This window comes from Triturus cristatus, chromosome 3_2 (genome assembly GCF_964204655.1).
Source record: "Triturus cristatus chromosome 3_2, aTriCri1.1, whole genome shotgun sequence".
NCBI classification, from domain to species: domain Eukaryota; kingdom Metazoa; phylum Chordata; class Amphibia; order Caudata; family Salamandridae; genus Triturus; species Triturus cristatus.
In genome coordinates this window covers 900,156,421-900,168,504 of record NC_140584.1, presented here as the reverse complement: position 1 = coordinate 900,168,504, position 12,084 = coordinate 900,156,421, and the positions used below count along the sequence as shown (strand labels likewise).

At 43.2% G+C, this 12,084-nt stretch overlaps 1 protein-coding gene across 1 annotated transcript in view; it reads right to left on the bottom strand.

The window, feature by feature from the left end:
* ULK2 (unc-51 like autophagy activating kinase 2) overlaps nucleotides 1–12,084 on the bottom strand; it is a 604,281-nt gene that overhangs the window by 324,984 nt on the left and 267,213 nt on the right. Inside the window, exons 6-8 of the mRNA XM_085649334.1 lie at nucleotides 10,487–10,660; nucleotides 3,976–4,049; nucleotides 2,105–2,206 (exon numbers count right to left, since the gene is read on the bottom strand). Coding sequence (XP_085505460.1) covers nucleotides 2,105–2,206; nucleotides 3,976–4,049; nucleotides 10,487–10,660 — 350 coding nt within the window. The remainder of the gene's footprint in view (nucleotides 1–2,104; nucleotides 2,207–3,975; nucleotides 4,050–10,486; nucleotides 10,661–12,084) is intronic.

Genomic DNA, 12,084 nt, shown 5'->3' with positions numbered 1-12,084 from the left:
TATAGAAGCTAGCCGCCACTGGAACCTCCCCCTCCATTACTTCCCCGCCCCAAAATCTTATTGACCAAGCTGCACCCCTGGGCGCTCCCATTCTAGGAATGATCAACTGTCAATCAGGAAAACTGTAGAGGAAGTCTACAGCTAAGAGCAGGCTGCGCGACCGGCAAAGGGCAAGATGCCAGCAGCTGGGATATGGACGATAAACTGTATTCCACATCTTTAACTCCTGAATACCGAAATAGGAGTCATCTGGTCCACAAACACACAGCTCTCAAGTTTTAGGTTTAAGAGCTAGTGACTAATACATCCAGGGCCGGACTGGGAACTGAAACCGGCCCTGGCAAGTTGCTCGGCCGGCCTCCCTGGGGCGCAGGTGTGTGTGCGGCTGAGCTGTTTCGATAGGGCCGGTCTCGGCCGATTTTGTAACAGGGGGCCAATATTGCTAGTCCCCAGTAAGAAAAACGGCCCCCAGGGGCCCAAAAACGACCCCTATCCTGGTGGTCCACCGGAGAAACGCCCGGTGCCCGCTACCGCCAGACCGTCCCAGAATACATCCTACATTTTAAACTTGCACTCTGGTACGTGCAGTCCTGATTTTATAATGGAATAAACAGGAATAGAGGACCCAGAATGCAAACAAAAAACAGTAAGTGGTATCATGCATGTACCTGGGAAGCATAAGAGGGAACAAATCAGAAATCATCTAAACCTCACATCAAGTCTCCCAGACAGGAACCACAAGGGCTACAAATAAGGGGAAACCAGATCAATAAACCAGGAGCTAAAAATTCCACAAACCAGAAACCATGAGTTTCAGCAATCAGGAGTCACCAGATGCACGAATAAACTATCAAGTTTATAAATTGGCAATCATGAAATCTGCAAATCCGAAACATTCAGGTTCACAAGTTAATAGCTACCAGGCACGACATCACAAACCCAAATGCCCATAATAAATCATTTGCTAAATTGTACAACACATGATGTGGGCAATTCAATAGTCAAGAAATCAGGATGCAACATGCTATATCCACCAGGTACCATCAATACATAGTGAAGCAAGATATTCCCTCTCTGATGGCAATCTAAAACTGTTGTCAAAACATGTGGCAAAATCCCAGTGGCATGATTTGTGAGTGATTATCATCACCAATATTTTCACTGATGAGGTCATGAATAACACTGCTCTTGATGTCTTCGGTGATGAATGGTTACTGTGGCAAGTGTTAGAGCCGGAGGGAGGAGATTAAGTCCTGAGTAAACCACAATTATGTCACTTGATTACATTCAAGGTTTTCATTGACGATCCGCAAAATTAATTCACTCAGTTATTAACTATCCTTTCGGGTGTGCAGGCGCTTTCACACAAGCATATACAAATATATTTTGAGACGATTATTTGTATTTCTTAACTTGCAAAACACCTGCCTAAACAAGATCTCAACGGTATGTAAGCTCCTTCTAACTCCCAATGTTCAACAGACATTTTCAATGACTACTACTGTAACTTTCTCTAAATAGATCCAAGAGTTTTGTCCTTCGCAGATCAGGCGCGGAGTGTGCCACCCGCCCCACGAGCATTTCAGGATTTCACACATGCATTGTCACAATCATGCAACAGCTGTAAACCTCACAAAAGTCACAGTGGACAGAGTACATCAGGTTCTATTATGGAAAACACTGCAGTCAGGCATCTTTTCATGTCTATATATCACTCCGCACACTGCTCACTGTAATATCCTGTTGTTTTGCTTATACTGTTCCTAAGTACCTGGTTCCTAGCTGCTCAGCCAGTGTGAGTGTTCTGTATGGAATGTTGGTGTGATGGACATGTTTGGAATGCTTGGGTGCCTGGAGTGAGTGTTGACAGTTGAAGATGGGCTGTGCAGCAGGGAGGCTGCTCCTGGCAGGGCCGTTCTTCAGGATCTTCACAACTTGCAACTACAACTTAATAAAACTACATGAAACTAAATCCTGGCCACGGACTTCATTACTACACTCACTTTCTCGACCAAATCGAAACAAAAGCCAGGAGGCAAACTCTCCCGAGAGTCAAGGAAGGGTGTACAGGGAAGCGTTCACATGCACATTAAAGTAGAGGCACCTGGAATGGTGGTTTTCCCACAAGACACTGATAGATGACAGTTCCAATACTCCAGAGGTCCGCTTTAGCGTCATAGTGCTGCGACATGATAACTTCAGGAGCCTAAAGAAAAAGAAAAAAATGCAAACAGCACTGACTAAATAATGCCCAAAACAGCTGAATTTCAGAAAAGTTTCCAAGACAGGCTTTGCCCCTCTACGGACTCTTAAGAAGCCTTGGTGTGCTCAGCCTTGCTATTCTGAGAGACAAGTGCTAAATGGGTGTATTTAGTATTCAGTCAGGGTAAACTAGTACAGAGGCCCCTGAACACCAGAAGCAAACAACTCATGAACCATGTCTCACATTTAGTAATTATACCTGCCCCTGAAGAATGGCCTAGGTGGCAATGTCTGTTTCTTTAGAGGAGATGTCAATGACCAGACTACCATCTGAAAAAGGATTCTGGAACCATACTGTCTTTAATGACCATAAAAGCCATAAGGGCCCACTACTATAGCTGTCTTTTGCGGCTTTAGAAGCCACCTGTGACTAAGCCTGATGTATTGAATATGCAAGTATTTAAAACCAAAATATTCAGCCTACAATACTTTCTCCTGAAGAAGGCTTCAGTGACCACATGTGTTCTTCTGGAAAATACTTTATGATCATACCTCTTTGGGAGAGGCCTTAGTAACCAAACTTCGAAGCTGGAAAAGCCTACAAGACCCTACTTCCATATTGGGCAGGCCTACGAGACAAAACCTCCATGTTAGGAAGGCCAACAAGATCATACCTTTGTGTTGGGAAGGCCTATGACACAATACCTTCCTGTCAGAAGCCCTATGGGACCATACCACCCTGCTTAAAACGGTTTAACTGGCCAAACCTGCCCCTGAAGGACTCAGTGGAAAAGACCACTTTTTTATTTTTAACAAAAAAAAACTAAATTTGCCTTTGAGGAAAGTTAAAGTCAGCATACCAGCCTCTCTGGAAAGGGGTCAAGGGCTATACGTACAAAGTCTTTTTGAGGTAGCCAAAGGGCCAATTAGCAGAATTAGGTCATTTGCAAATGGAAAAAGGCATTTTCAAATGTACAGTTTACCGATCGCAATTTGGGTTTGCGAATTGGTATTTGGAAGGGGTGTGTTTAGGGCGTCCCTCCCAAATACCAATTAGCATAGGTACATGTAAATGTGATCGAAATGCGGTCGCAAAACATTGGCACTTTACCACCAACTCAAAGTTGTTGGCAACCCATTCGCAAATGGGAAGGGGTCCTGAAGGAACCCCTTCCCCTTTGAGAATGGCTGAAAAAATATTTTTTAAGGGCAGGCAGTGTACCAAGGAACCACTGCTTATGCCTTATCTAAAAAAATGAAACAAACATTTTTTTCCTTTTTAAAGGCATCCTGTTTTCCTTTACGGAAAAAGGGCTGCATTAAATGAAGATAAAAAAAATTGCCTTTATATAAAAGCAACCACAGACATGGTGATCTGCTGAACCCAGTTGGCCACTATCCCTTTGATGGCTGCGAATCGAAGTGGGTCACAAATTGCAACCTACTTCATTAAGATCCATGAGATAAGTCTATTTGCATCCCGCTACGAATCGCTATTTAAGGAATACGGGCAAAATAACCCCTCTGTACATTAGTAATAGAGATTACGAAGTAGCATTTAGCAAAAAACACTATTTGGTAATCGTTATTACTATTGTTCGTACATCTAGCCCTTAGTCACCACACCTACTCATTGATAACAAGCAATGTTCTACAGGCCTGCGTAATAATAGCGACTTCTGTACAGTTCTCCCATTAGAAAGATAAAGAGGCACTGCATGGCATCGGATAGGTGTGAATAATTAAATGAAGAAACGTAACCAGATTACTCACCATGTACATGGGGGATCCACAAAGTGTGGCGGCCATCATGTTACTGTGCAGATATCGAGCAAAGCCAAAGTCAGCTACAAAACAAATAAAGACAAACAACAAATGAGACACCAGAGAGAAAAGCTGCCTTTTAACACCATTTAGTTCACCATTCATTCCCGGCTCTCTGCTCCCTACTACTCAAGGCTCCAGGATGACTCGGGTCATCTTTTGAGGGGCTTTCTAATTTGGTCTCCATTTACAGCTTATTAGACGGATAAAGACAGACATTACCAAGTTTTCAGTACCCATTCAAAAATGCGAGACAATCCTGGTGATTGAGAAATGATGTATTACATGAATTGTTTTCAATGAAGAGTTAGAGGCCTTAGGCTGTGAACCAGGCGAGAATACGGAACTCCTACCCACTCAAAGAATTTGCAGACCACAGCAATTTTTGTTGAAAACATTTATGTCATATTTATTACACATCAAACCGTAACAAAGTGTATATAAAGATGGTACTTTTGACGGTTCAATTTATGAACAGAAATCCAGTAATCATTAGTTATGAATGAAACACCGACATCTCAAACACTGAAAAATATGTGGCGGTGGTAGTGTGTCCCTGCCTGCAACTTTCCCTCCTCTTTCCATGCCTGCATATGCCAGCCCATCACTGAAACTGGCACTCACCTTTCTAGAGTGCTGTATATGAGGAATGAATGTGTCGTAAGATGTCATTCTGCAGTAAATGTACCATCACCGAGAACGCCTGGAGAAAAGACCTTCGGCAGGATGGCTCCCCACATTTAACATTTGCCACTGGCAAAATGCGTTGTCCGGGTAAGCCAGACTCAGTCCTCCATCCTTTCAAGGTCAGTAAATTGGGAACCAAAAACTAGTTAATAGTACCACTGGTAATTTACAGCACTTAAAAAAGTAGCAAAGTGCGGTATGAAGTGATGTATAAAAATAAGTTATCACTATCTACATTATACGATCCAGGGGAAGCCAATCACAGACAGAAAAGGGCACTCCTGGCAGAGCCACGAGCACACCATGAGAGTAGCCCATCATAGACAGACAAACTCAGGTGGATACTCAAGGGTTTGGGCTGAGTTCCATCATGGACAGAACAAGAGCTCATTGGGGGATAGTCCACTGTGGGGGGACTTAAGCTGTCCCCTGAAAAAGCAAACAATGAATTTGGACACACATCATTGAATGACACAAAAGGACTCCTAACGGTAAGTCCAACAAGGACATCACAAGATTGCTGCTTGGATAATGCAATAGCACCAGGAATGAAATCAAAGTAGACTGCTGTGGAGAGTAAAGATTGAACATATGAGGAGTGACTACCACAAGCAGATATAGAAGGACTCAAGAGGGAAGCCCATCAAGGATGGCCACTAGATGCAACCAGAAAAAAAGATCATGTTGAATGAATGACCACAAGATGACTTCAAGTAGAGATCGATATGAGAGAACTCCTAATGAAAGCCCATCATGGACAGACCTAAGAGGAGATTCATCATGGACCAACACAACATAACTCCCAGACAAAAGCACACCAAGAAAATCACAAACCTTCTTCTGTGAGAGATCGACACAAGCGAAAAAAGCACATTCACTTGAGTGGGAAAGACTCTAGAGGTGAGCACAAGATGACTCCTGTGAGAACTCTAACATGGCTGAATACAAGGCGACTGCTGGCAGAGTCTCTATGCTGGGAGATATAAGAGTACTCCAGGTGGAAGCCCCAACACCAGCAAACAACTAGGAAGAAGCCCATCCTAGCTGGCAATGAGGACACCTGGTAGGAGAGCAGCATAATAAAAAGAGGAATTCAGAAAAAAATAAACCACTGAAGGACACCAAAGGGCAGCTGAAGAGAGGCTCATCACATGCAAAGATAAAACGATTACTAGATTGAAGCCTATCAAGACTACCACAATAAGACTCGAAGTCCATCAGGGACGGACTCAAGAGGGAACTTGAAAGCTATCATGACTAAAAACAAAAGGCCACACATCTGGGGGACGAGGGAGGTCGATACGCTGCTAAAATGTATCATAAAATCAGTACTCTGAGGGTATGTGTCCAAGCCACAGACTGGATTCCCAGCAGGCTAAGTATACCTCAAATCATTCATTACCAAGTCAGATACCTTCCAGGTAATCCATTTCCCCGACATTCATCTCGCAAATCTGAAATCTTCTTGGACACTGCCATGTCAGCAGGCCAGTAAGTCAACAAGCTGCAAGGCAAAGCATTCTCCCAAGATACGCCAGCATCCAGGAAAAGGCCCCATACACAAGGACCTTTGGATCTTATTTTCATGGATCTTGAACCCTTCAGATTACCAGTTTACAGACAACAAAGAAAACAGATGAAACTTAGTAACATTACATCCAAGTTATGCACTTTTCCCCCCTTGGATAACAGTTTGGGCGATTCAATTGTTTTCATTGAACTGAAGAGATTGCTAATGAACATTATGCAGATGTAATAAAAAGCCCTGCACCACAAATGATACTGCTTATTATTACATTTACACTGGGCTCCTGTATGTGTATATATATTTATATTTTCTCTCTCTCTCATTCTTAACAGCTGTTGTCTACAGAAGGCAGCGTCCCCCTTCACTACGACCACCGAGCCTGGGAACCTACAACAGGCACTTACTGAAAGCGAACAAAATGTTTTCATCGGAGAAAAAAAAACACCTTCCGACAAAAACATACATCCGCTCCAGTTCTTAATTAGTAAAAACAAATAAATACGTACATGAATAAATAAATAAAAGTGTCTGGTGCCCAAATAGTGTGTAGGAAGGCCACTCCCCTCTCAGTGCTGGTGCCAGGCTCCCTTTTGAGGCTATAAACCACACAACTGCGTATGCTAACTCATTTAGATGCGGCTCCTGGTAGGGGCGGCTCAATATTTTCACTTTCTATTTCCATGGAAGGCAGAGGTCTTCAATCAGTGGGGCGCGACGCCCAAGGGGGCCGTGGAGGCATGGGAAAGGGGTTGCACTCTTCATTTGCTAAAAGAAAACATCCCAGGTGGTTTATTCCGGTAGTTAAAACGCATTCCCTGAAGTATTGTTCTTCTGGGATTCTCCTGTGCTGGGAAATCGAAGCCAAGCAGACAGCTAAACACACCTTTCTATCAGTGTCTTGCTGGCCTGAAAGAAATGCAAATGTACTCAACAAGTTAATCTGCAAATGTAAAGGATTTGCAGATTAACTTCTTGTGTACATTTGCATTTCTTTCAGGCCAGCAGCACACTGGCAGAAGGGTGTGTTTAGCTGTCTGCCTGCACAACCAGAGCGTCATAAAAAATGATGCGCTGGCAGCGCAAGGGGCTTATATTGTTGCTTATTGCTATATTTGGGTGTTAAACTGGCCCGAATAAGGTGCAACCACAGATTGACCGTTTCTCTGGAGAACATTTATGGTTGCCCGTTATAAGGAGTACCAGGGTCTAGATATGTTTGTCTGGAGGGGGTCCTTACGCATAAAACATCTTGATGGGGGTCTCGGCATCAACAACTTTGAAGACCACTGATCTAAAGTGTGCAAGAACAGAGGTCTATCGTAAAGCAGTGCTAGCCATTCTCTATCACCAATTTCATTACACAAGAATGACTCAGATACAGTCACACTATCAGTGGAAGTGATTAAATGTCTGCAAGCTTGTCAGGTGAGCACTAGAGTTTAAAACGGCAAGTCATGGGCAAAGCACCGCTTCCAATATTATTAGCTCTAACAGAATACCTAAAAGCTGTTGCATCAGGTATGTCTTAAAGTCCAAGACATAAACCGTGCGTCTGTCATTGCATAAAAGAAAGTTATACTGCAGAAGATTCCCTTTGCTTTTTTTCCTCAACTGCCCTTTATATTTATATTTCTATATACCTTTTCAAGACAAAAGGCCGTTGCCGGAATAGAGAGTGGAAGTCTCGCCAGGTACCGTGCTGCCGCCATGATCAAACTGCCACAGACAGGCCGCATTACTCCCAGCCTGTCCCATTTACTGCTATTCAGGATGGGACAGGCTGGGGATGGGACAGGCAGGGGCTGGACAGCATTTACTGCAGCATAATCTAAAAATTCACAAGGGGGCGCCTGAAAGTGTCCTGTGTTTTTTATAAGTAAGTGTCAGCACATGTCCCGAGGTGCTCCTACACACAGTCATCCGATATTCTCTATGTGGAGTCAAGCGGCAGTGGCCATAGACAGTGAAATGACAAATCAATGTGGCTATAGTAACCTACAAACGGAAAAGTAAAGCAGGAACAAGAACGGATCAGAGGAAGAAATTTTAAAAATAGTGAGGCTGTACATATACGCGGTGTACTATATCGATATACTCCAAATACTGGAGAAACAGACTTCAGCGCTACCAATAAGCTCAGATCAATGAATCCTCAATGACACGGAGTATGCCACAGTTAACAGAAGCGGTTTGGAAGGAGCGGTGAAGGTTTTCGCTTTAGATCCGAGTTGCAAACATTCAGTTTTTCACCCACCGAGGTTTAAGAAACGTGGGCCATTCATGTCTCAGCACGCTGACGGCATGCTTGGAAATCTTAAAATCTGAAGGAAACTGAGTGCCTTCTAGGTAAGAGTGCAGAAGGGCAGCAAGTCACTAAATCCATTTAATAAGAAAAAACACCCAATGCGACAGATACCTTGAAGGACCACAAGTAAATACTCTTCGCTAACAAGTGGCAATGAATATGTGGACCGCAGCGTCTTGAATCCTCAGTGAAGCGACATTTGGCCCTCCCTCTCCTAGAAGTGGGCTAGTTGATGCTCCTGGGAACTTTCTGGCCTCCATGCAGGTGACACCCTCGGTGGCTAGACAGAAATGTCTTTTCCTAGCACTGCAGCGCTCTAGCGCAGCCACAGAGACTGACCACAGCAACAATACTCGAATAATAATGCTGCATTGGTCCAAAAACGTGGATAGCAAAATGATCTCAGCTGGAATGCTCCAAGTAGTCTCATGGTTGAAGAAGGCATATGTCTAGGCCACACACACCCTGGGGAAAAAGGCAAGTGAACTGGGTTTAAATAACAAATGGGGTCGATTTTGAGGCTGTTTACTACTATTGTTTCCACAATTATTAGGAGCTCTATATAAAGTATTACACGTTGCTCTGGAACCTCCAGTTAACAGGAGCTCAAGGGTCACATCTGCCTAATTTCTCTAAGCATCTTGAATAAGTTATATGACTTTACCACACATGCCTTTACCACGTAGCCTTTACAAGACAAGGTAAGTATATTTAAGGTACATATATACTATATACTGTTTGTGTCTGCATGGCAGTTGTAACAATAAATATTGTCTTTTGCACTGTGTAAGATTCCTCATCTTTCATGGATATATACTAGATGCTGACATACATGCATACCTTCCATGTACTTATATATCTTTATATTTATTAATTTACTCCTAATTCAGCATCTCCAATGCACTACCATATATCTCACCCCAAACCTCTCTCAATATATCCTCTACCTCAACTCTGACTCATCCTAAACCTCAATCTACTACTCTCCAATGCATTAGCCTATTTCTCCACCCTATACATCAATATATCCTCTACCTCCACTCTCTGACTACTATGATCCCCCCAAACACCTTTACAGGCTCTTCCCTTCTCTAAACCTCCCTTGCATCATCTCAAACCTCTTTTACTATTCAGATCTCCTAAATAAGTCTTTCTAAACCCTCCCCTCTGACTCTTCTCCCCTCCACTCATCCCAAATCTCCTCCTCCTGCTATGATCTCCAAATACACACTTTCTAGAACCCTCTCTCCGTTATACTTTTCAATCCAAGTAACAGACTCCTATTTCCACTACTCAAATTAATTTCATATTTCCCTATACCAGTTCACCATTAATCCTGTTTGGGTTGCAGAGTAGCGTGCTACTCGCCGAAAATCACTTTGATGCCTCATCACGGGTACCAAGCGCTATGTAAATGAAAATTCCTCCCCCTTTTATTCCTTCTAACCCAAATAACAGAGTAACATGTCCACCCCCTCAAATTAATTTCATATTTCCTTATACTAATTCGCCAATAATCCTTTTTGGGTTCCGGAGTAGTGTGCTACTCGCCAAGAAGCGCTTAGATGCCTCGTCAGGGGTAGAAGGCGCTATATAATTGCAATTTACAATTACAATTGTGACTGGTGTTTTTTTTTATTTTTTATGGGACAAGTTTCATGCACAACTGTTTAGGCCTAGGCTGGGTTTCATAATGTGCTGGGTGGGGTAATGGGAAGGGATTTTTGTTACATTCTTGTGAACAGCATTTCCTTCTTTCACACATGAAACTACAAATCCTCCATAACCGCCTGTGCACCGCAGGGCAACCCCTGAAACCGGATAGCAAGACATTTAACCCGGACTAAAACACAACAGAGGCTGTGGGCATGAATATTCTCTCTGGAAATAACCACACAGGGCTTATGATCTGGTTTGTAAAACAGAAGAAGTCTACTTACCAATTTTGATCCGGATGCCATTGAGGGCCGCTTTTCTGCGTGTTACATACGACAACAAGATGTTCTGTGGCTTGAGATCTCGGTGGATGATGCCCTTGTTGTGCAGGACCCGCATGGCAGACGCCATCTGCTGAAGAAACACCCGGATGGTGTCTTCACTCAAAGTGCCCTTAGCTGTCAAAAACAAATTCAACATTGTGGGAATGAAATCACTCTAATGCGCAGCAGTGAAGAAACATTCCCTCTGATCATCTACATAACGAGGAGGAAACTTCTGCACTTTGACACCTTGGGTGTCAATAAGAATTATACGTTTTTCCAACCATCTTCATCAAAGACAATGATGCCTCCTAGTGGCTTTGTTAAATAAGGTTCAAGGAAACTACAAAATATTTGCCAGACTGCTTCACTCTACCAAAAAGAAGTTACATATCTGTAACGACAGTTTCCTAGTCGAGTTGTTTGTCACAGTTTCACAGGCTTTGAACCATTCCCAGTAAAAATAAAGTTATAATCCCTGGTAAAACCGAATATACATCATTATTAAAATGCACACATTTAATACAATATAAATAATTTCTTTGGTTTGTATTTCTGCTAACGAAATAAAGAGGTTTATAACTTAATTATCCTTTATGGTCCTAAAAGAGAACATGTAAGAAAGTGGATTATTATTTGTAGGCGGGCGATAACTCTCCTCAGGAATAATCACAGCTCTGATCAGGGTGAACGCTTAAAGTCACTAAATGAACCTGGGCTCAACACCCTGGTATTTATAGCATATAGCAGACCGGCTTAACTTACGGCAAGGTGTAAAGTATTTATGCAGTACCAAAACAGTAATAGTCACAATGCAAGACAATAAAAATCCAGAACTGAACTAGAAATAGAGAGTACAATTTACTAAACAAAATAATGCAAAAATAACAAACTCCAAAAAGGGGAACCGGAGCTATGAATTTTTCAAGTTTTAACCCTTTAACCGCGGCGTAAAATCCGCCGCGGTGCGGGCGTTTCCGTGTGCGGGCGGGGCCACGTCGGACAACGGACGTGCGCAGCACTACAGAGGTAATGCTCGCGACGGCCGTTGGCCGACGAACACAGTGAACGGGTTAAGTAGGAATAGCGTCAAGTAGCATAAAGTGCTAATGATAGTCATAAGTCGCTGTAGTCTGGGATCTAGGCGCAATTTGACACTGACCGTAAAGGAACGTAGGTCGGCTGGACCAACTAGGCTTCTACTGGTCAAATATTTACCTTCTAACTGTAGTCCTTTAAGTCCTAATCCACCATAGGAGTCCACTTCTAAAGTCATCCATGACCTCTGAGAGGCACTTACAGACGCACAAGGAGTCAGGCACAGGTAAACAGGAGGGTCCATTCCAGGTAGGTTGCCACATATCAGCAGGGCAGGTGCAGGAAAGGCATCTTGCAGCTTGTTGTACCCCTATAGCTTGCACAGGAGGTTTGCCTTATTATCCTTGGTGCCAACGTCTTTGTCCAAAGTACTAACGAGAGCAGGTCCAGTCCTTCAGGGCTCTTCTCAGGCCACAGAGAGCAGGTTCAGTCCTCTGCTGACCTTTCTATGATCCAGGAGC